Here is a 23400-nt window from a genome sequence, read left to right as displayed (position 1 = left end):
GATCAAACTTAACATCAAAGACAGTAGGAAAACCAAACATATTTTCTCATATGGTACAACATAAAACATACACCATACAACACAGAATATTCTTACAAAAATGTTCAACTTGAGTCTAATCAAGCCCTTAATTCAAACTTCCAGATTACAGGAAATGCAGGATAGAAGAACAAGTTAGACATCATGAAGAGGAAACAATCTGACAAATTTAGAATGTGAGAGTTCTGCGTATCACCAGGCCTGGTCTCTTCACAATGTCTTAGAGAAAAAGAGAGAGTGAAGTGTACTGTTCTAGATTTTAAAAGACCTAAGAGGTGTTAACAATCCAATGCAATGGGTGTTCCCTGATTAGATCCTCGTTGTAACAAATCAGCTGTAAATGACATTTTGGAGACAAATGGATAAATGTGCATATGAAATGAGCATTAGATACCATTAGGGAATTATAACTAATTTTGTTAGAGTAATGGTACATATAGTTAATTAAGAAAATGTTTATTTAAAAAAAAGAGGCATACTGATGTTTCTAAAAATCTGACTGAAATGTCACTTATCTATAATTTACTTTAAAATACTTGAGAGTGAAAATGACGGGTACTTTATGGGCGTATGAGTAGTCATTTATTATTCTACTTTCCTTTATATTTGAAAAAATCTCAAAAAAAGTAAGTTTAAAAAAAGAGAGAAAGAGAGGCACCTGGGTGGCTCAGTCGGTTGGCTCAGGTCATGATCTCGCGGTTTGTGAGTTCGAGCCCCACACCGGACTCTGTGCTGACAACTCAGAGCCTGGAGTCTGCTTCGGATTCTGTGTCTCCCTCTCTCTCTGCCCCTCCTCTCTTCACACTCTGTCTCTCTCATGAAATAAACAAACATTTAAAAAAAAAAAAAAAAGGAGAGAGAGAAAGAATATTCTAGCTTGGAAGCCAAGAGTAATTACAGAATTAGGAAGTGAAACAAAAAAATTAGCCTTAAAATGAATGACTGTTTCAGGCTATATTTAGTACAAAAACTAGTAAGTAATTTGCCTCTTGCTTCAGCATGAGATGATCAGATATGCTAAATATGCTAGCACCCTAACCGGTTTATTATGCTCTATGATGACTTACGAGGACATAAGTGGAAGAAAGAGGTATAAGTAAAGGAGAAAACTCAAAGTCTGAGTCTTTTAGTAAAACTTGAAGCAGTAAACCAAAGACTTTTAATGTATGTGATCTGGACTTAATGAACAATGTCATCCTAAAAGTTTAACTTCTTACAATCAACCATAAATCGGAGAAACATTTGATGTTAATATATTTTAAAACACATTTCTTATCAAATTACCTGTTTTGGTTGCCTTTCTAAGACTTGAGCTTTTAACCAGGTTTCAACTTCTTCAATTTTCTTTTTATGCACAGCAAGTTCATGCTAAAAATTTCAAGTTTAAAATAAACAATTTTAACCCAAGGATTTTTGGTACATTAGTACACATTAATCTAAATTAAGCATTTTTAATGAAAAAACTAGCAAACAAGTAACACATGAGGTAACTAAAAGTCTTTGTTATTACACTTAATTTTTTATATTGTTATGGAAAAATTCCGTTCTTACGCTGATACCTTTTTATGAAAATTTGGAGCAGGTCTGGAATTTTATAATTTTTTTTAAATCCTCAAATACATTTTGGGAAGGGAATAAACAGAGGGAGGTGTTATACTTAAGAAAAAAATAAACAGATCAATTCTATGTTGCGTTAAATTAAATCTAAGACAAATAAGCAATGGTTCAACTTTGGAAGAACTTGAGAAATGCTAAACAACGGAACATAAAAAAAACCTAGGAACTGTTGTTTTTTTCTAATTCATTCATTCAGATTTTTATGAGTAATCATCTGAAAATGCACATTCCTCTCCTTCCTGAAATTAAATTATGTACACTTGTTTGTATCCTACTTAGTACCTGAGTTTCTGGTTTGTATTTATCCACCCACGGTTCGTTTTCAGATAAATAGTCTTTTGAATTTTCTGGACCATAAATCTGTCCTGAAGACAGTGGCTTTTCTCTTTTTCTAGCTGGAAATCTGCTACTTTCTAATCTGGAAGGCACATTTTTTCTTCTGTGACTTGCGTTATTCACATGTAACGATGTGGCAGTAATAGAGATGTCTGTATTCTCTGAAAAATCATCAAACGATGGGTCTACCCAATCTGTTACCTGAAAAAAAGAAATGTAAATATTATATTTTCTGCTTCTATTCCCTATGTAAGTAAGCTACAAAAAATATATTCATATACTTGCAATATCTCAAACAAAAATCTCACAACTTAATTCTTTAAGTAAATCTGGCTTTATATCTATTAGTTATTTTTTTACTTCATGCTAGGTACAAATGTATACTTGTCCACTTAACCAGGATAATGATGAATGCCATCTAAAGGAATATAGAATACAAACGTAATTCTTTTTACTAATTACAATATTCCCAGTATAGAATAGACTGATTATTCTTAAACTTATTGGTAGACTAAAACAAGAATATTAAAATTAAGTACCAAAAAAGAAGCAAAACTAAATAAGGAAATAGAATGTTAAAATCTATATATTTTAACCATAAGAAGAGTGATACTTCTGCCTTGACCAGATTAATACATTCACAAACTAAGAACCACTGCATACTGATCCAAATAATCCTTATCAGCTTTAACTTTTATGAAGGTACAGTCTAAGAATCCTGATGCTATGAATAATTTGTTCTTTTTTTAAGTTTATTTATTGTCAAAGAGAAAGAAAGCACCAGTGGGGGAGGTTCAGAGAGAGAGAGGTAAGAGAGAGAACCCCAAGCAGACGCAGCATTGCCGGCACAAAGCCCAATGTGGGGCTCCAACTCATGAGCCGTGAGATCAGGACCTGCGATGAAGGCGTATGCTCAACTGAATGAGCCACACAGGCACCCCGCTATGAATAATTTCTAATTACGACTTGATTATATTTCTCTTTAGCCTGTAAAGCAAATACTATTTTCAATAAAGGGAGGCAGGCTTTCCAAGGAGGATGATCTGTTTCTTAGATTTGTCTAGGAAAACAGAATTGGGATAATAGAACAGGAAAATCAGTGAGTTCTATTTCATGTGCTTCTGGTCTCTAGAAACTGTTGGTCTCTCTACAGTTCCCTTTATCATTAACTTTCCTTTGTAAGGATACACAGAGAAAAATGACGAATTAAGCAATTTAAACCTAAAAAAATATTTAGGGGTGTCTGGGTGGCTCAGTTGGTTAAGCATCCAACTCTTGATTTCGGCTCAGGTCATCATCTCACACTCGTGAGATCGAGCCCCACGAAGGGCTCTATGCTGACAACGCAGAGCCTGCTTCAGATCCTGTGTCCCTCTCTCTCCACCCTTCCCTGGCTTGTGTGCTCTTGCGCTCTCTCAAACATAAGCAAACATTAAAAAAAAAAAAAACCTAAAAGTATTTGGGAGTATTAAAAAGTTCTTTTTAGTAACTAAAATTTTTTTTTTAATTTTTTTTTTTAACATTTATTTTTGAGACCGAGAGAGACAGAGCATGAACGGGGGAGGGTCAGAGAGAGGGAAACACAGAATCTGAAACAGGCTCCAGGCTCTGAGCTGTCAGCACAGAGCCCGACGCGGGGCTCGAACTCATGGACTGCGAGATCATGACCTGAGCCGAAGTCGGCTGCTTAACCGACCGAGCCACCCAGGCGCCCCAGTAACTAAAATTTTTAAGATGAATTTTGTTAACATTCCTACAGTGTAAATCTAGAAAAACCTAGCTTAGTACTGGCTTTTGAAATTCCCTGGCTGGCTAACAAGGGGAAACCTAGGGTACATTTTCATTGAATACTCAGCCATAGTTGTGTACCACATATTAGACAATGCTAAGGAAATGCAAGTTGAGATTTAGAAGTATTTTAGGAATGAAAGTCACACTTCACTCCCACTTTAAGGACAAAAAGTTAGGAATATTATCACCAGTGGGTAAAGGAATGAAGACCTGTGGGAAAAAAATTCAGTCATAGCCACCTAATTCATTTCCTCTTCTCCAAGACTGTTAGTGGCACTACAATTTTGGCTCTTTTCTTGTATTTTAAGAGTATGTAAAAATATCATTTGCTATAGTATACCTTTTGATAGCAAATCTGATCTCGCAATTCTTTTTTTTTTTTTTTTAATGTTTATGTATTTTTGAGATCAGGGGAGAGGAAGAGAGAGAGGGAGACAAAGGATCCAAAATGGGCTCTGCGCTCACAGCAGACAGCCCAAATGCAGACTCGAACTCACAAACCACATGATATCACGATGTGAGCTGAAGTCAGGCGCTTAACTGACTGGGCCACCCAGGCGCCGTAATTCTATTTTCTTATATGTATATTTATTTTTGAGAGAGAGAGACAGAGACAGAGAGAGAAAGAACGACTGTGCGAGAGCACAGGAGGAAGGGAGGGGCAGAGAGAGGGGCAGAAAGAGAATCCCAAGCAGGCTCTACACTGCCACTGAGAACTTCACTCAAGGGCTTGAACTCACAAATCATGAAATTATGACCTGAGCCGAAATCAAAATCAGAGCCTTAAAAAACTGAGCCACCCAGGCACCCCGATCTCATAGTTCTGATCTGCAGGTTACTTATACAATTTACAGTTTTATTTCTTATATAAATGTGGACTCCCATCTACTGGAAAAAAAAAAAAAGACTGAGAAAGAGCAAAGTTTAGTCACTTATTTAAGATCAAAGAAAAATAAGACCCACCACTAGAAAATAGGTACCCTGCAAATGAGTATGATACAACCTGACCCCCATCCTACTCTGCCCACTAGCCTTAGTGAGAACTAAGGTTTCTAAGAGGCACGGCTTGTTGTTACACTTTAACACCAACTAAGACTCATATATTTCTTTTTCTTCTACTGACCTTTCATTTAAGAGTTTTCAGGCTTTTCTTTGCAACTGAGATTATAATCACTTTTTTAAAATTGTGGTTTTAGTCACTTCACAACTTACTATCACAATTTTTAGATCATTAATTACATCACATACTGGGCATTGTTACTTTGATGGCAATAATAAGTCATTAAGAACATACACAAAATTTACCATTCTTTTTGGACAATTATTACATGGCCATTTTAGTGTGTCATACCTTTGTGGAAGATACCTTTGGTCTAAGAAAAGTTTTTGACATTATAAACTTTAATAGTTCCCATCCGTAGTATACAACCTGTAGTACATTAAAGTATACTTCACCTAGAGAAAAAAAAGAAAAAAATTTCAAAATAGGAAAAACTGTAAAATAGAGATATGGTGACATATACCATTGTAATCAACAGTATAAGAGAAGTTCAAAAACTAGTGAAAGACAACATAGCAAATACATATAACGAAGTCAAAATGCTACAACAAAGTGTACTTTCAATTACTACAACAATGTCAAATAAACTACTTGTGTTAAGCGTTGTCTTTCACATGTACTCAATAATATATTAGAGAAAACAGAAAAAAACACATACTTCACATTTTGTCAGTAAAAAAAAAAAAAATCAGACAATTCTATTTGTGTTCTTATGCTGAAAATTAAAATTTCCTTCATTTTAAATTACCACTGCAGGTTCTTTTTCCCCACAAAATTAAAAAAAAAAAACTGACCATATAACAAATTCATACTTCCACTTATTTTGGAAAAAGAGTTTAAATCTAACTGTATAATAACTGTAACTGTTTTCCTTAATTGAACATACTAGGAAATTTGCGGGTAACACTGTATTTTCTGACTTTAATAATTCTTTAATGTTTATATAAACTAGTGAATTCACCAATTTTAAATTAGCTAGAAGCAAAGTTTAAGGTCTGCAAACTTATAAATTGGAAAGTGTATTGGGCTTTATGGTTTGGATGTACACAGTTTATATGTGTAAACGATACACGATAAAACTAACTGTACATCCCCCCTCCCCCAACACACACAAATTGTTCATAATTAGAGAGGTTTTTGCTTTGGAGTTTCAGAGATACATAGGTGGAAAAAAACACCTGTTGGATAAATATAGCTGTCAGGTCGAAATAAAAGATGCAGACTGTTTTTACGATCAGGACTCTGGTCGCTCTTTGGAAACAAGACTGACAATTACCTCTTTTAAAAAAGAAAAGTAACTGTCCCAGATGGTGGATGCCAGTTTCCTGAAATGAGACGTCAGAAGTAGAAAAGACCTTCAAGAATATTTCTGGCCTACTCACCCTCCCACCCCCCGCCACACACACTGCGGGGAGATACTAAGACCAGACATTCGTCAAACGTCAAAGCTACTAATCAGCCGAGATGCGTTCGCTTGCCCCGACCCCAGGCCAGAGTTCTGCACCCCCACCCTCTCATCTCCAAATGGGATGGGCAGGTCGGGAGGAGGAGCGAAGAGAGCTCGGGGAGGCGTTAAGGCAGAGATGGGTTCGAGTCTCTAGAACATATATATACTACAGCCGCAGCCGCGGCGGCCTTACTTTCCGGGAGCTGCATCCCCCTCGTGGGCGGAGAGGAGCGGAGGAGCCCAAGCTCTCCACCAGCGGAAAGGGCAACCACCTGGCCCTACCCGGGCTCAGCGCCGAGCCTCTCAGAGGTCCCGCCTCCCGGGGACCTTTTAGACCCGTCGGCGCTTCCGCGACACAGGCAGAAGGGCGGCCGCCAACGGCGCCTGTGACTTAGGCATCTACCGCATTGCCTGACCCGAAACGCGGACCTGACCTGTGCCCCAGCCTGGGACACTGCACTGAAAACGTGCTATAGAAGGCCAGGTAACCAATGTTCACTGACTAGGCGGTAGAGATGGGCCGCGAGCGCCGCGCAGGGCCTCGAGAACTCCGAGGCCGCTGGCGCTTGCCGCAGCTCGCCCCTTTCAGCTCCTCCCTGTCGTGCGTAGAGTGCGTGAGCCAAGGCGCCCAGAGCCAGCGCGGTGAGGACCATGTTGCTTCCGAACATCCTGCTCACCGGTCAGGCGCGCGGCGGGGAGGCGCTGGGCTGCGGGCAGGCTACGGACCTGAGTGCTGTGGGGCGTCGGGCGCCAGAAAGGGTGCCGTGCCGTTCGGTGTTTCGAGGCTAGTGGAGGGCGGTGCGGCGTGGCTGTGGTCCCGGCCTCTAGACCTGGTCCTCCGACCGTTGCGGGAGGCGGGGTGGGGGCGGGGAACGTTATTCTTTTGGCCTGAGGTCACTCGGTGAGGTAGGGAGAGAGAGAGAGAGACCTGTCCTGGTCCCTTTTCTGGCAAGAAATCTGATTCTGCCGAATCTTTGGGAATCTGGTTTTTGTTTGTAAAATGGCTGTTGATTTTTTTCTTTGGTAGGGTTGTGTTTAGAGTTTTAAGCGAGATAATGTAAGGCAGTCATTTTGTATTTAATGCTGGATGCCTCGTCCTTAGGCCTTTCTTGGCCATGTTTCATTTTCCTTGGTGTCTGATAATCACTTTTGGGTAAAAGGGTTCGGATATTTGTGACATAGTTTGGTTAACTTGCTGTGTACGTTGAGTTAGCGTCAGAAGCTCTTTTCTGTTTGTTTGGTTTTTTTTTCCTTTCAAAAAGAAAAGGCACCTACTGAGCATCCCTGATCGTTTCTCTTGTTTAGATGCACTAAAGTTCCTGGGATGATAGATTCGCCCCTTCTCGGTCTTTGTACCCGTATGCAGGGCGTTTGTTATACGGGAGGCCTACTGAACTTTCGCATTATGATTTTAAAGACTATTGTTAGCTGTTTAAATGTTTATTAAATTGTAGTTAATAGCATCTTGGGGCATTCATGCAAAAGTCAAATGGGTGTAGATGGTGTTGGAACACAAAAATTGAGACGCTCTTCCTGGCAACAAAGCAGTAGAAGTTTATTATTTAACAAAACATAATCTTGTTGACAGCGCCCACGTCTTGTCAGTTTTTGAAAGCTACAGATAGTAATCTGTTTACCTATTATGATTCCTTAGGGGACGACACTACAACTTCTGAACTGTTGGGGTCAGCCAGGGTCCTGGTATTTTAGTATCCAGCCGTACTGTCAAAAACCTAAAGGTGAACATTTTATGGAAAACACAGTAGTCCAGGAAAAAACAAACAAACACAGGATAGTCCAGGGTTCAAACTTGGTGTATTACACTGGAGTTGTAAAAGTTCTTGTCCTGTAAACGGAGGCATGATTTGTCTCTGTTATCTTTAATTATTATAATGACCAAGTTTTATAACTTCACTGGCTCTAACCTGTTCTGAGCTGAAAATTACACATTTGATTATTTTGAAATAAAATAGATGTAAAAAAAGGAAAAGTGAAGAACAATGCCTAGTACTGCTATTTATCTGAAAGGCAATGAACGTATGGTGTGTTTATTATATAAAAATGCGTGTAATACATATGTAATATATATATACATATGCACATATGTGTATATATATGGGTTGCCATATATATAAATACACATGTGTATACACAAACACATATGCGGTAGGATTTCTTGAGAAAGATAAAAGAAACTGCTTTTTAGTGTTTACCTCTAAGGAAGAGGTAGTGGAGCCAGTAGTGGAAATGAGATTTGTCCCTCATACTGGTTAAATTTTTTCCATGAATAATTTCTTTTTTAAAAATGAAAGCAAATAAATGATGGTAATTTGAGATCACTAGTGTTATTATTGGAGTATCTGTTATGGTGGCAGGCAGTCTGTGAATTGGTATCAGAATCACCCAAGCCTTACTCCTGATAGATCAGATATACTTGGCAAGATTCTGCTATCCAGCAGGCTTTAAGTAACTTTGATTAGGTCATAGTGTATAGTAATTCACAGAGGATTGCTAATTAGGAAATTTTTCATTTCAGTTGTTAAGCACTTTAAGAAGGGTAGATAGGTGGCTGAAGTCTAACAAGTATTTTATGAACAGTATTCTTCTGTGGCTTGTCTTACAGGTACACCAGGGGTTGGAAAAACCACCCTAGGCAAAGAACTTGCATCAAGATCAGGACTGAAATACATTAATGTGGGTGATTTAGCTCGAGAAGGTAAGGGATACTTTGGTGCTAGTTTTTGTTTTTTTGGTTTTTTTAAAGAGAGTAGATAATGGAGTTACTACTATATTTGTGAGAGGTACAAAAAGCAGAGAGTGCTTTTAAGGAATTGATGCTCTGTTGAGGACCCATAGAAAGAGAAAATAAGTGTATAATACTGTGTTCTGGTTGTTTTGACTGTTACATCCCATCCTCCCCTGCCCTCTTGGCCAATAGTTTTGTGTTGTTGTGTTTTGTTTTGGGGTTTTTTTTTTTGTTTTTTTTTTTTGAGTGGTAATAATTGGGAATGTTTCCATGAAGAGATGGGATTTGGGGAGAATGTTTTTGAGATGGACAAACACATAAAAGTGTGGGTACTACTAAGTGTATCTGTATATTGCTCTCACTGGAAGGACACATTATTTTGAACTCAGTAGGACATGACTGTTCTTTTTTTTCTTAGATTCATTTGATAGTTGCATGCCTGCACACAAGTGAACATTATTCTGAAGTGATAAATGTTTTTATTTATTTTACCGTTTCCCCCCAGCCTTTTATCACTCCCTTATTTGTGTCTTCATTTTTGTATATCCTGTAATGATTTGGATAGGGTGGAAACTCCATAAATTTAAGTAAAGGGGACTTTTAGTGTGCCTCATTAAAATTAAAAAGATTTAATATTTGAAATTTTAAATATATTTTCACAATTTTAACAGTATTTAAAATTTAGAAAGTTCCTGACAGTTGCTACTAAAGTAACTATTTCAGGTTTGATCTAATGTACATATTTTTTTCAAATGATCTAAAGTCTGATCAACGGATATCATGGATTCTGGCAAGATGGCTTCTCCCAAGAGCATGCCGAAAGATGCACAGATGATGGCACAAATCCTGAAGGATATGGGGATTACAGAATATGAGCCAAGAGTTATAAATCAGATGTTGGAGTTTGCCTTCCGATATGTGACCACAATTCTAGATGATGCAAAAATTTATTCAAGCCATGCTAAGAAAGCTACTGTTGATGCAGATGATGTGCGATTAGCAATCCAGTGTCGTGCTGATCAGTCTTTTACCTCTCCTCCCCCAAGAGATTTTTTATTAGATATTGCAAGGCAAAGAAATCAAACTCCTTTGCCCTTAATCAAGCCATATTCAGGCCCCAGGTTGCCACCTGATAGATATTGCTTGACTGCTCCAAACTATAGACTTAAGTCTTTACAAAAAAAAGCATCTACTTCTGCGGGAAGAATAACAGTTCCGCGGTTAAGTGTTGGTTCAGTTACTAGCAGACCAAGTACTCCCACACTTGGCACGCCAACCCCACAAACCATGTCTGTGTCAACTAAAGTAGGGACTCCAATGTCCCTCACAGGGCAAAGGTTTACAGTACAGATGCCCACTTCACAGTCCCCAACTGTAAAAGCATCAATTCCTGCAACATCTGCAGTTCAGAATGTTCTAATTAATCCATCATTAATTGGGTCCAAGAACATTCTTATAACCACTAACATGGTGTCATCACAAAATACTGCCAATGAATCAGCAAATGCATTGAAAAGAAAACGAGAAGATGATGATGATGATGATGACGACGATGATGATGACTATGATAATTTGTAATCTAGCTTTGATGCTTGTAACGTGTACTTGGTCTTGAATCCATTGTACTGAGATTAAACATGCATGCTGGGTGTTTTCATGTTGTGTTGTAGAACATGTAAATTGTATTTAATGAGTAAATATAGTTACCCTCTCTGAGTTGTTGGATTTTCTTTAATAGGATTAGTAATGGTTTTTCATCAGCCTTCAAGTGTAAAAAATAAAGTTGTTCATCACTTTGTTGGTACTTTGGCAATTATGTTTTTAGAAGCAGTTTTCTTTGTGTCACCAACAGGAATAACCCTTAAAACAACTTGAAGTTGTTGTGGCCTATTCATTACCACTAGAGTGTTACTTCTGGTGTGTTCAGATGTTTAGACCACAGTATGATCCCTAGTGTATAAGTCACTCTCATAGAACTATGTCTCTTTTGGAGAGACCACTTCATCTGTTTTGATGAATAATCTGTCAATTATTAACTTCTTCCTAGGTCCCATTTTTTTATCTCTTTGGTTGTATTTAAGGACCTTTGATGGGTCTCCCATTATCGTTCCACTTTAAAATTGCAAAAAAATTTTTTCCAGTAGGGCACCTGAGTGGCTCAGTCCTTAAGCATCTGACTTCGGCTCAGCTCATGATCTCATGGTTGGTGAGCTTGAGCCCCATGTCGCATGAGCCCTGCTTCAGGTGAGCCCCATGTTCTCCTCTCTCTCTCTCTCCCCCTTCCTGCCCCCCTCCCCCCGCTCCTGCTGCTCCTGGGATTTTCTGCCCCTTGCTCACTTGCCTCCCCCGCAATATCTTTTTTTCCCCAGTATCCTTTTTTGCAGGTCAGTTTTGTACATCTTAGCTTTGTCATATTCTTGATGCTATAAGTATCATGCTCATATTTTTTTTCAGTGTTTTGAGAGAGTGCGTGTGTACACACTCAACTAAGGGAGAGGCAGAGAGAGAGAGAGGGAGAGAGAGAATCCCAAAGAGGCTCCACACTCAACCTGGAGCCTGATGTGGGGCTCCATCCCATGACCATGAGATCATGACCTGAGCCTAAACCAAGAATCAGATGCTTAACTGCTGAGCCATCCAGATGTCACTCATGGTGATATTTTAATCCAGGTCTGGTATTTATAGTTCATAAAATTTAGGTATTTATTTGCTGTTGTACAAGGCTAGTCAGTCTCCCCATTTTATACCTATATAAAATCTGGTTTTCTTCCTTTGCCTGTTGAATTTGACAAGTGATTTCACAGTCCCATACAGTTGTCAGTTTCAGTCTTCCAGTTTCTCTTACCCACTGACTTTAACATTTCTAAATGTAATGAAGTTGCTATATAATTTATCACAAATAGTATGAGAGGAATAATAACACTAGACAGTTGGTTCCTGGTGTACTTGTACTCAACACTTTTAGCCAGTGTATGTACACCTAATGGAGTATATAGTCCCAAATGTCCTCTGTATTTTATTGATGAGATTGTTTCATAAGATAGAATCTAAGCCTTGGGTTCCCCCACTTCTCCCATAACGCCGGATAAAGGATTTCTGGTCTCTCTTAACATGGTGTTAGATAAAGTACTCTATAGGGTTTTTCATAATGTACCAGATTGTTCTTTTCTACAGATGCTATTTGAATATATCTGAAAATCTTAACTAGAAAATATACTGAGACCCCTACCTGTTCATTTTTCTCAAATAGTGATATATTTTAAGAGAAACCATGTAATCATCTGTAAAGGAGTGGTTCCCAACTAGGTGTGATTTTTGCCTTTCAGGGGACTTTTGGCAATTTCTGAATACTTTCAGTAGTCAGGACTGGAGTGGAAGCCAGGGATTCTGTTGAACATCCCACACTTCACAGAATAACCCTCCGTTCCCATAAAGGAATTATCAAGCTCAAAACGTCAGTATTTGAGATTGAGAACCCTGCTATAAAGCAGTAAGACCAAAAACAACCCACTTGTTTTAAATAAATCTGTCTAAATAGAATTTATTGCCATTCTAGTAACCTGTTGAGTTGCTATATCATTTGTAAGAGACTTATGCCATGTGGAACCAAGGTAGGAAAAATTAGGTAAGGAATTAAGCTTAATAAAATGGGGAGTCCTAAATATGGTATGGCTAAGAATGCTTTTTTACCCTGTTACTCCAGTCTCAGATTCTTACTTTCCCTTATGCAATCACTTAATTACTTAACAGCGTCCTTAATTTTCCTGCCACAAGTTTATCAGTCTTCAGCCTCTGGTCATAAACCCCAGGATCCCCATATGTCTAGACAAAGTGATATAATTCTATTAATGTTGGGTCCATTTGGAACATTGTTATGCATAGCTGAGCCCTCAGCACTTAAAATCTTGATCTCTTTCTAATCCAGGAGTTGACAAACTGCTGTTTTTTATAGAAACCACATTAGCTGAAGACTAGCGCACGAAGCATGAAGTGTTTGCTATCTGGCCTTTTACAGAAAACGCTTGCTATCCCCGCTCTAACCTCTTTATCCCATTTTTTTTCCTCCACTGGAAGCTACCCCTGGAAGGCTCTGAAGCTAACCTCCCTGGTGGCCCCTCCAACACTGCTGTCTCCCAGTCTGCATGTGATCCTCCTACATACACATCTTCCCCCATAATTTCACTGCAGCTGTATTGTAGTTTTGCCCCTCCCTTTAGTAATCTCATTCACTCTGGACTAGTTACTCCCTTTTAAAAGAGCCCAGTTTCGGGGCACCTGGATGGCTCAGTCAGTTAAGTGTCCAACTTCAACTCCAGTCATGATCTCACAGTCCGTGAGTTTGAGCCCCGTGTCGGGCTCTGCTGACAGCTCAGAGTCTGGAGTCTGCTTCGGATTCTGTGTCTCCTCTTCTCTCTCTGCCCCTCCCATGCTCATGCTCTGTCTCTGTCTCTCAATAATAAACATTAAAAAAATTTTTTTTTCAAGATCCCAGTTTCTAGACACCTACTAAAGGTAATCACCTTCTTGACAGTTGCCAGACCTTTTCACAAACTAAAACATTTAAGAAGCACATGCTCTGAAATCCTGACTACTTGCTCATGCTTGATTCTTGTTCCCCTCGCATAGAAACACAAACATGCTAACACAGATCCACTTGCCCCGTAAATCTTGGTGGTTTGCCTGAAAAATCCCTATGGTATCCCTATCCTATTTTCAAGCTCATTTCTCCTAAATCTCCTACTCTTTAGTATCTTTTCCTCTTCTATGCCATTATTATGTCCTTCATAAAGAAGAGGGAGAGGGAATAAACAAGACTTGAACTTTTTCTGATAAAGTCCATCATCTGTAATGTATGGATTATGAACTTGTTTGAGTTTACCTTTAGCCTTACCTGCAGCCACTCCCCTAGGTTCCCTTCATTCTGCGCACAGTGCGCTTGTTCCTCACTGGAAATTGACCTCCAGGTCTTTACAAGTACTGTTCTCTTTACCTGGAGATGCCCTTATCTGCCTTTTTTTTTTTTTAATCTGCCTTTTAAACAACTCTTTAAAAGACCCAACTCAAGGGGGGCGCCTGGGTGACTCAGTTGAGTGGCTGACTCTTGATTTCCGCTCAGGTCATGATCCCAGGGTCGTGGGATGGAGTCCTGCGCCAGGCTCTGCACTAAGCGTGGATTGTGCTTGAGATTCTTAAAAAAAGAGAGAAAGACCCAACTCAAATGTCACATCTTTGGTGCTCACTAACCTCTAAGTAGGATTTATTGTGCTTTTCTCTACATAAAAGGTCAGGTATCAAAGCACTATATCTTTCTAAACCAATTAGCTTCTTGTACTAATTGCATTACAGTTATAAGCTTCTTGTTGGATTGAGGTAAATGTAAATTTTTCAAAGTATGAAATCAGGGTTGGGGAGGGGTTGCCTGGCTGGCTGAGTCTGTAGAGCATGGGACTCAAGATCACAGGGTTGTGAGTTCACCCCCTACATTGGGCATGGAGCTTACTTAAAAAAAAAAAAAGGACAAAGTAAGAAATCTGAAAATGTTTTAAATATTGGCAATAGCAACGAAATAGTTAGCATCCAACATCATTAAAGAACAGCTTTCATGTGAGTATAAACTCTAGGAGGGCAGTTAAAATGTAATGATTTTATTGCTTGACTAACAACAGGTAGGAAGATCTTTTGAGGTAAGAACTTAAGCCATTTAACTTTGGCCCCACAATTTGTTTTCTGCAACTAACTTTAAATCATAAAACTTTGTTGAGAAAATTGAATTTTCTAAGCTTTTGGTAGGTTAATCAATTCAAGCTTTTTTATCGTTTCTAGATTAGGATCCTGTACTTAGCTCTAAATTTGACTTCCAACTGAAACTTTGTAAAGTGGCATACATAAAAAAATAATAAAGTAGCATACGTTTTTCCGTTTTTTTCAGAAATTTGAAATGAACTTTTTTAAAATGTTTTTTTTTAACTTTTTTTTTTAACATTTATTTATTGTTGAGAGACAGAGACAGACAGAGCATGAGCAGGGGAGGGGCTAGAGAGAGAGAGAGACAAAGAATCTCAAACAGGCTCCAGACTCTGAGCTGTCAGCACAGAGCATGACACGGCCCGAACCCATGAATCGTGAGATCATAACTGGAGCCGAAGTCGGATACTCAACTGACTGAGCCACCCAGGCACCCTTTAATGTTTATTTTTAAGAGCTAGAGGGCACAAGTGGGGGAGAAGCAGAGAGAGGGGGACAGAGGATGCCAAGTGGGCTCTGCACCGACAGCAGAGAGCCTGACGCGGTACTCGAACTCCCGAACTCAGAGACCATGATCTGATCCAAAGTTGGATGCTCAACCGACTGAGTCACCAGGGACCCCATGAAGTTTGAAATGAACTTTAAAGGATTTTTTTTTTTTGAGAGCAAGCACAAGCCGGGGAGGGGCAGAGAGAGAGAGGGAGAGAGAGAATCCCAAATAGGCTTTGCTCTGCCCGTGCAGAGTCCAATGCAGGACTTGATCTCACAATCCATGAGATCATGACCTGAGGTGAAATCAAGAGCTGTACGCTTACCTGACTGAGCCACCCAGCCGCCCCTAAAATGAACTTTAGAATCCATTTCTCCATTCCCTATGGTACAGGTTATAATTATCACTCAGCTAAAATTCTGCAGTAGCCTTGATCTGGTATCCCTGTTTCTGGATTTGCTTCCTTCTAACTTATTCTCTATGGAGAAACCAAAATAATTTTTAAAAATTTGTAATTGATCCTGTCATTTCAGGCTTAAAATGTTTTAATGATTTTACTTTGCCTTAGGTTACGTCTAACTCTGCAACCCTTTTTGATCTGGCCTCAATTTACCTGACCTTATCACCTATTTTATACATAGTCTAAGAAACTTTCCCTCCCTTGAGTCTTGCCCTCTTAATTCTGCCTTTGAATATTGTTTTTCTCTGTTGAAAATAGTCATCCCTACCTTTTTTCCCTAGGTACCTGCTTCAAGTCTCCACTTAAAAGTCACTTTCTCCAGGAAGCCTTCCCTAATGTTCCACTTTTAAAGTATTATCCTATTATAATTTCCAGGTTACTTTGTCCTCTCTAATTTTATTGTAAACTCTTTAAGGGAAAGACTACGTTTGCCTTCTTGGTCATTGTGCTCATTATTAAATCCTTATTATCCCTACAGGCACTTGTACGTGGTAGGTATTTGATAGGTGTTTTTTGAAATGAATGTTTTAAAGGTTGGATTACACTATTCAACTACATTAACATGATTTAAGAAATCCTGCATTTCAGCATTGCGGTATAAAGACTTTAATTCTGACTCAATATTGCAGTGGTTGTCTCTATTTTAGATAGCATATTTTTTAACGATTTCACTAGTCTTTAGAGTTAAGGATTTAAAATATGAAGGAACCTCAGTATTTATCTACTGCAGATTCCTACATAGTATGGAATCAACAGTAGGTATTAGATTTTGTGGCATTGTAAAAATAATACACCAAAAAAGTACTCCAAATCCTAATTTATTTCCATCTTTTGTATTTCTGATCTTTGGCCCTATTACAACTTTGAATTCTGCTTTTTATGTTTTACCCTTTGTGTCATAAGCATTTATCATGTGTGACCTAGTCCATACTACATAATACTACCTAATATTTATTTTCTTAACTTTCATTACATAATATTTCATCAAACTAGTAAACCGAGATTTAAGTTTTTCCTATTGTTGAATGTTTATTTTATCACTTAAAATTTTTTCTGGCTAGAAATTAAACGGTAGAGGAAATCTATGAATGGGTATGACATTTTTAATTTTAAAATTATTTTTTAAATGTCTTCTTTATTTTTAAGAGAGTGTGAGTGGGGAGGTACAGAGGGAGGGGGAGACAGAGGATCTGAAGCCGGCTCCATGATGACAGCATAGAGCAGGACGCACTGCTCAAACCCATGAACTGATGATCAGATCATGACCTGAGCCGAAGTTGGACACTCAACTGAGTCACCCAGACACCCCTAAAATTATTTTTGAAATACATTTCCAATTTATTATATACATATATGATTAATGCAACAGGCATAAAAAGGGTAATTTTAATTTATATCTCTTTAATAGCTGGGAAAGTCCAACATTTTTTCATCGTATGTTTATTAATTATTTTCATTGTGTGTGAATTCTTTTTGGTTAAGGTACGTATTTTTAATCTTGATTTTGAAGGTCATTATGTAATCTACATTTCAGGCCTTTGTCCTACTACAAAAATTTCTCCCAGTAGTTGTTTTTATTGCTACATTATTTTTCACTGAACAGAGATTTAGCACTTTATGTGTTTTAAAATGAACAAACTCAAATGAATCATTCCTTTACAGATTAAATTTTCCACTAATTGTCTTTGAATTAAACAATTGGCTCTTTAATCCAATTTATAGTATACAGGATTTAGATTATTTGTAAATCATTATCCAATTTTCCCAATACCAAGACAGTTTAATTTTTTTAGCTAGAATATCTGGTAATTGCGCAGTAATCCAAGGAAGCAGATGACACAGGGAGGTGCTTGAGAGGTGCTCACATGGCCAGAATGAGTCCATACACTGTCCTGGCAGGACAAAAAGTTGCAACTGTCTCTGTGCCTCCCACTGACCCTCAGAACTACCCTTTTATTCAGAACTCATGCTCATTTTAAACTAATTTCAACCTGGGCCAAAATACTGGAGGGAAAGATGTGGGAGGACTATAGCATGCTCTTAGACATGGCTCAAAGAATGGTCTAAGCCTTATTACATATTTCTTAGAGATTTAGGTGAGCATAGGATTATGTCTCACCTTCTAAAGCAAGACTTCCTTTGAAAGCCAGCTTTGATTTGTTGGGAAATTCTTACATGAGATTTAAATCTGCCTTCTTTATAACTGCCCATCATTCTTGTTTTGCCTCCTGAAATGTTTATTCGACCCATGGGTTTTGAGGATCCTGGAAATCTAGAAGTAAAAATACTGTTCAGGAGCACTTGGGTCAAACTGACTCTCCTTTCCCAGACCCCACGAAGATGGGACCTGTGTGACTGAGGGCTCATTTTTAGAATTGAGAAACTGTTGTTGCTTCTACTAAGTTCCATCTCCTTAGCCTAAAATATTTGATAATCTATTGTTAATGTGTGCGAGTGTCTGTATCCCTGTGTCCCCTCTTCCCACCAAATAGCTTAACAAAAATAATGCAGTCCTTTTCTATTAATCCCACAAATTCTGAAATCATTCATTTTTTTTAGTTGGTTTCAATTTTGATAGCTAAAATTTTACCTAGAGGGAAAATTCTGATTTAATCAGCATTGCTCTTTACATTTGGTGTCCGTGTGACATCTGCTGTGTGTTAGTGCCCTCTCTAGTCTCTCAAAGAGTAATTGATGGTATATTTCCTTTCCTAAAGTCTAAAATTAATTGAAAGTTACTGACAGTTACTTATAAAATACTAGTTTAATAAGCCAGTGTAAATCTCTTTTAGGGCAGTTATATGATGGCTATGATGAAGAGTATGATTGCCCCATTTTAGATGAAGATAGAGTAAGTACAAGTTTTTTATAAAGTATACTCCTAAAAATTTAATAGGAAAGTTGACCTCATTTTTTTTAAAAGCAGCATTCTTTTTGTCCCTTTCTTACAGGTAGTTGATGAATTAGAAAACCAAATGAGTGAAGGTGGAGTTATTGTTGATTACCATGGTTGTGATTTCTTCCCTGAACGCTGGTTTCACATAGTTTTTGTGCTGCGAGCAGATAACAGTGTATTGTACAAAAGACTTGAAACAAGGTAAGAAAGGAAAAACACTGAATTCTTAAAGTATGATATAACCCTTTATTCAGATTCCTGAAATTAGCCAGTACAACCATGATAAAGGATTCCTTTCGAATATGTGACTATTGGTCTCTCATTATAAACCAAGTCCGTATGGTACCAACGCTCTGAATCTAAGAGAAAAAGATGCATTTGTACAACACAGGTAATAGTTTATAACTGAGTAAATGAATACTGCAACTGACAGTTTCATTAAATAAAATATACTGTCACAGCAACTCTATTTAGTCATGATGTTTCCTTAATGTAAAACCTTCCTGGGAAAACAACCAAGCCAATAACATACTCTGACTCCTGAATGTACATTACCCACTCAAAGTATCCGCACAACATGAATGGGAAAGTTTATGAAAAACTGACAAGATAAATCAACATTTCCAACCTTTAAAATATATTTTGAGTTGGTCCCTCCAAGAGAGCATCAGACTTAATCCAGAATAAACAAAAAAGAGGAATTTTTATGGGAAACATTTTTCCACTGTCTTTTGAGTCAAGCTGTAGGAAAATGGAGGTTCTAGAGGATCTATGGGGCAATCTCAGAAGGAACGCTTCAAAAGTTTCCCTGAGTTCAGGTTTAGAATTCGTAGTTCTCAATGACAGTAGTCAGCTCTGACTAACCATCACTGCATAGGATACTTGTAAAATCCTTACACCAAGGAGTATAGTAGCAAATATATGGGGAAAGTTGGAGCTAGACCTAAAACCGTAATCGTCTTTTTTAGGCAGAGAAAAGACATTAACAGTGTTTTAACAGAGAAGTAATGGAGACCATATGGTACATTCCTTTCTGCAAACCAAACAATTTAAATTTTTTATTGAAAATTATTGTTTTGGGGCACCTGGCTGGCTCAGTTGGTAGACCATGCAACTCTTGATTTCAGGGTTTTAAGTTCAAGCCCCATATTGGGTGTTGAGATTACTTAAAATCTGTAGAAGAAATTTACTGTTTTGGAGCACCTGGCCGGCTCAGTCAGTGGAGCATTCTGCGCTCGATCTTGGGGTTGTAAGTTCAAGCCCCACCTTTGGTATAGAGATTACTTAAAAATAAAATCTTAAAAAAAAGATTTCTGTTTTATATAAATAGCCAAAGACTAAGATATGAAAAAATTTGAGAGAGCTTGTCTTGTTTTTAGCCATTGAAAAAGTTACAAAGTAATCAATCACCTTAAAAAAAATAACAGCTTTACTGAGCTAAATTCACATACATACAATTCACCCATTAGAGGTATACACATTTGTTTTTAGTATATTCACAGAACTATGCATCCGTTACTACAGCCAATTTTAGAAAATGTTCATTGTCTCCCTCCTCCCCAAAAACCTGTGCCCATTAGCAGTCACTCCCCATATTTCCTCTCAGTCCCCTAGCCCTAGGCAACTAGTAATTGACCTTCTGTCTCTTTGGATTTGCCTGTTCTGGACATTTTATGTAAAAGAAATCTTACAGTACATGATCTTCTGTGTCTGGCTTCTTTTATTTAACATAATGTTTTCAGAGTTCATCTATATTGCAGCATGTATCAATACTTCGTTTTTATCCACTTACCAGAATATAGACATTTGGGTCTTTTCCATTTTTTGGCTATTGTAAATAATACTGCTGTGAATATTTGTGCCTGTGATTTTATGTGGACATTGTGTTCAATTATCTTGGATATGAAGTTTAAGAATGAGATTGCTGGGTAATAAAATAAACTCCATGTTTAACCTTTTGAGGAACCGTTAGACTGTTAGCCCAAGTGGCTGTACCAATTTGCCTTCCTAAGAGCAGTGTTTGAAGGCTCTAGTATTTCCACATCCTCGTGGACACTTGTTATGTCTTTTCATTGTAGCCATCCCATTGGGTATGAAGTAGTATCTCATTGTGGTTTTTATTTGCATTTCCTTGATCGCTAATGATATTGAGCATCTTTTCATGTACTTATTGCCCATTTGTCTGTCTTCTTGGGAGAAATAGCTCTTCAGACCCTTTGCCCAGTTTTTTATTGGGTTATGCTTCCTTCTTAATTAAGTTATAAGAGTTCTTTGTGTATTTTAGATGCAAATCCTTTATCAGATATATGATTTGCAAAAATTTTCTCTCATTCTGTTGGTTATGTTTTCATACAGTTAATCATCCTTCAGTAGTTCGATTTAATTTTTTTTAATGTTTATTTATTTTTTTTTTAATTTTTTTTTTCAACATTTATTTATTTTTGGGACAGAGAGAGACAGAGCATGAACGGGGGAGGGGCAGAGAGAGAGGGAGACACAGAATCGGAAACAGGCTCCAGGCTCTGAGCCATCAGCCCAGAGCCCGACGCGGGGCTCGAGCTCCCGGACCGCGAGATCGTGACCTGGCTAAAGTCGGACACTCAACCGACTGCGCCACCCAGGCGCCCCTTAATGTTTATTTTTGAGAGAGAGACAGACAGAGTGTGAGTCTGGGAGGGACAGAGAGAGAGGGAGACACAAAACTTGAAGCAGGCTTCAGGCTCCATGCTGTCAGCACAGGACCAGATGCAGGGCTCAAACCTACGAACCGTGAGATCATGACCCTAGCTGAAGTCAGATGCTTAACTGACTGAGCCATCTAGGCACCCCATAAGTAATTCAATTTACTCTTGATTGTTACAAGGTTGAACTAATATGAATTTTTAAAAATCTTTTTCATTAGCTAATTAATTAGTTGGCTAATTTACATATCTGCCTAAAGATAATGTAAGTTAATTTTTTTTTACATCTTTGGAATTGGTAAAGCACAGATACATCTATCTGTATGATCAAGTACCCAATTAGTATATAGTGTTCCTTTCATAAGTATTTAATTTTTTTTAATATTATTTTTTATTTTTTGTCAAGTTTATTTATTTTGAGAGAGACAGGGCAAGTGTGAGCTGGGACAGGGCAGAAAGAAAGGGAGACAGAAAATCCCAAGCAGGCTCTGCACTGTTGGCACACAGCCAAACGTGGGGCTCAATCTCATGAATTGTGAGACCATGATCTGAGCTGAAACGATGAGTCAGACACTTAACTGACTGAGCCACCCAGGCACCCCTAAGATTTTATTTTTTAACTAATCTCTACACCCAACACTGGGATGGAACTTACAACCCCAAGATCAGGAGTTGCATGCTCCATCCACTGAGCCAGCCAGGGGCCCCCCATAAGTATTTCATTTTTATACACTACCTTGTTGTTTTATCTGTCTATATCTTAATTCCTCTAATTTCTTTTGAAATCTAGGACCAAAGCTCTACACTTCTTATTTATCTCATAGCTCAATATCTGGCTTGAGGTAGGTAGATATGTTTGCTAATGGAATGGATGACAAATTTTGGGGGATGAAATTAAGACAAACCTAAACATTGGATATTAGTTTTAACTTCTTGTCAAAAAAGCCTCTCAGGGCACCTGGGTGGCTCAGTTGGTTAAGCATAGGACTTGGGCTCAGGTCATGAGCTTACAGTTCATGGGATCAAGCCCTGCATTTGGGCTCTTTGCTGACAGTGCAGAGCCTGTTTAGGATTTTCTCTCTCTCCCTCTCTGCCCCTCCCCTGCTCATGCTCTCTCTCTCTGTCTCTCAATAAACCTTATATATTTAAAAAAGTCTCATATTGGGGCACCTGGGTGGCTCAGTCGACTTTGGCTCAGGTCATGATCTCATGGTTCATGGGTTTGAGCCTCATGTCAGGCTCTCTGCTGACATCTTAGAGCCTGGAGTCTGCTTCGGATTCTTTGTCTCCCTCTCTCTCTTCCCCTCCCCTGCTCACTCTCTGTCTCTCGCTCAAAAATAAATAAACATCAAAAAAATAAATAACTAAAAAAAAGTCTCATATTCACAGGTGCCAGTCTATTTTATTTAAATAAATAGACTACAAGAAGTATTTTTGCATGATATTTCATGTATTTAAAAGTGTCCGGTTTCTCTTGTGTAAAACTCCAGTTAATGCCATTCATTTTGCTGTTTTTTTATCTTCTCATTGCCTTCCAGGGGTTATAATGAGAAGAAACTAAAAGATAATATTCAGTGTGAAATTTTTCAAGTTCTTTATGAAGAAGCATTAGCATCCTACAAGGAAGAAATAGTACATCAGCTGCCCAGCAATAAACCAGAAGATCTAGAGGATAACATCAATCAGATATTGAAGTGGATTGAGCAGTGGATTAAGGATCATAGCTCCTGATTTACAAGACTACTAGCCACTTTACAACCACTCTTGTTATATCTGTGCCATATTGAATAAATTGTCCAGTTGTCGGTAAAGCTTTTTTATTAAAATTGAGCTGCAAGACTAATAGATGGATGGCCTAAAGGTTTATGTGTGGGCTTTCTTTCTCCATGAGAAAGCAAAAGTCTCAAGTATAGTATGTATAATATCATTAAGGATTGATAGTAAAAACTGTTCATTTTAAATGCTTCAACAGCTAAAGAATAAATAAATCTGACCACATGGGTGGCTATCTTTTAAGTTCATTGCAGAATAAAGTAAAAGTGATCCCTTAAAGTAAAAGTTAAGACTGAAGATAAAACATCAGAGTTTTTCA

The 23400-nt window shown here is 38.1% G+C and overlaps 4 protein-coding genes across 16 annotated transcripts in view; 2 read left to right on the top strand and 2 right to left on the bottom strand.

The window, feature by feature from the left end:
* The window catches only part of RAD17 (RAD17 checkpoint clamp loader component), a 38852-nt gene extending 32211 nt beyond the window's left edge, over positions 1 to 6641 (bottom strand). For 2 of the 5 annotated variants that reach the window (XM_053223576.1, XM_053223590.1), the window contains exons 1-4: positions 6484 to 6641; positions 5135 to 5238; positions 1939 to 2193; positions 1324 to 1407 (exon numbers count right to left, since the gene is read on the bottom strand). In XM_053223576.1, the coding sequence (XP_053079551.1) occupies positions 1324 to 1407; positions 1939 to 2193; positions 5135 to 5238; positions 6484 to 6499 (459 nt within the window). In that variant the 5' untranslated portion in view covers positions 6500 to 6641. Of the gene's footprint in view, positions 1 to 1323; positions 1408 to 1938; positions 2194 to 5134; positions 5239 to 6021; positions 6169 to 6225; positions 6430 to 6483 lie in introns of those variants that run through there. The other 3 variants (XM_053223583.1, XM_053223585.1, XM_053223580.1) reach the window with 3 other exon arrangements.
* Positions 6642 to 6781: 140 nt separating this feature from the next.
* On the top strand, positions 6782 to 23153 carry AK6 (adenylate kinase 6). Of its 5 annotated transcripts, XM_053223674.1 has the most exons (6): positions 6803 to 7074; positions 8914 to 9006; positions 18524 to 18582; positions 18683 to 18828; positions 22099 to 22150; positions 22847 to 22980. In XM_053223674.1, the coding sequence occupies exons 1-5, from the start codon at positions 6942 to 6944 to the stop codon at positions 22130 to 22132; spliced, it is 465 nt and encodes a 154-aa protein (XP_053079649.1). In that variant the 5' UTR covers positions 6803 to 6941; the 3' UTR covers positions 22133 to 22150; positions 22847 to 22980. The 5 variants fall into 5 exon arrangements, with proteins under 5 accessions (XP_014930056.1, XP_053079649.1, XP_014930057.1 ...); XM_015074570.3 differs by lacking the exon at positions 22099 to 22150 and having other exon boundaries at positions 6782 to 6932; positions 22847 to 23153; XM_015074571.3 differs by lacking the exon at positions 22099 to 22150 and having other exon boundaries at positions 6812 to 6969; positions 22847 to 23153.
* On the top strand, positions 6921 to 10752 carry TAF9 (TATA-box binding protein associated factor 9). Of its 3 annotated transcripts, none has more exons than XM_027040526.2 (3): positions 6921 to 6969; positions 8914 to 9006; positions 9800 to 10752. In XM_027040526.2, exon 3 carries the CDS (start codon positions 9817 to 9819, stop codon positions 10612 to 10614), a length of 798 nt encoding a protein of 265 aa, XP_026896327.1. In that variant the 5' UTR covers positions 6921 to 6969; positions 8914 to 9006; positions 9800 to 9816; the 3' UTR covers positions 10615 to 10752. The 3 variants fall into 3 exon arrangements, with proteins under 3 accessions (XP_026896327.1, XP_053079625.1, XP_053079629.1); XM_053223650.1 differs by lacking the exon at positions 6921 to 6969 and adding an exon at positions 7027 to 7074; XM_053223654.1 differs by lacking the exon at positions 6921 to 6969 and adding an exon at positions 7688 to 8029.
* Positions 15630 to 23400, bottom strand: part of CDK7 (cyclin dependent kinase 7) — an 87509-nt gene continuing 79738 nt past the window's right edge. For 2 of the 3 annotated variants that reach the window (XM_027040477.2, XM_027040478.2), the window contains exon 12: positions 15664 to 15749. In XM_027040477.2, the coding sequence (XP_026896278.2) occupies positions 15679 to 15749 (71 nt within the window). In that variant the 3' untranslated portion in view covers positions 15664 to 15678. Of the gene's footprint in view, positions 15750 to 23400 lie in introns of all 3 variants that reach the window. The other variant, XM_027040510.2, reaches the window with a different exon arrangement.

Source organism: Acinonyx jubatus, chromosome A1, assembly GCF_027475565.1.
Source record: "Acinonyx jubatus isolate Ajub_Pintada_27869175 chromosome A1, VMU_Ajub_asm_v1.0, whole genome shotgun sequence".
Classification (NCBI taxonomy): Eukaryota; Metazoa; Chordata; class Mammalia; order Carnivora; family Felidae; genus Acinonyx; species Acinonyx jubatus.
Note: the sequence above shows the minus strand (reverse complement) of the source record. Positions and strands in the feature narration are given on the sequence as shown.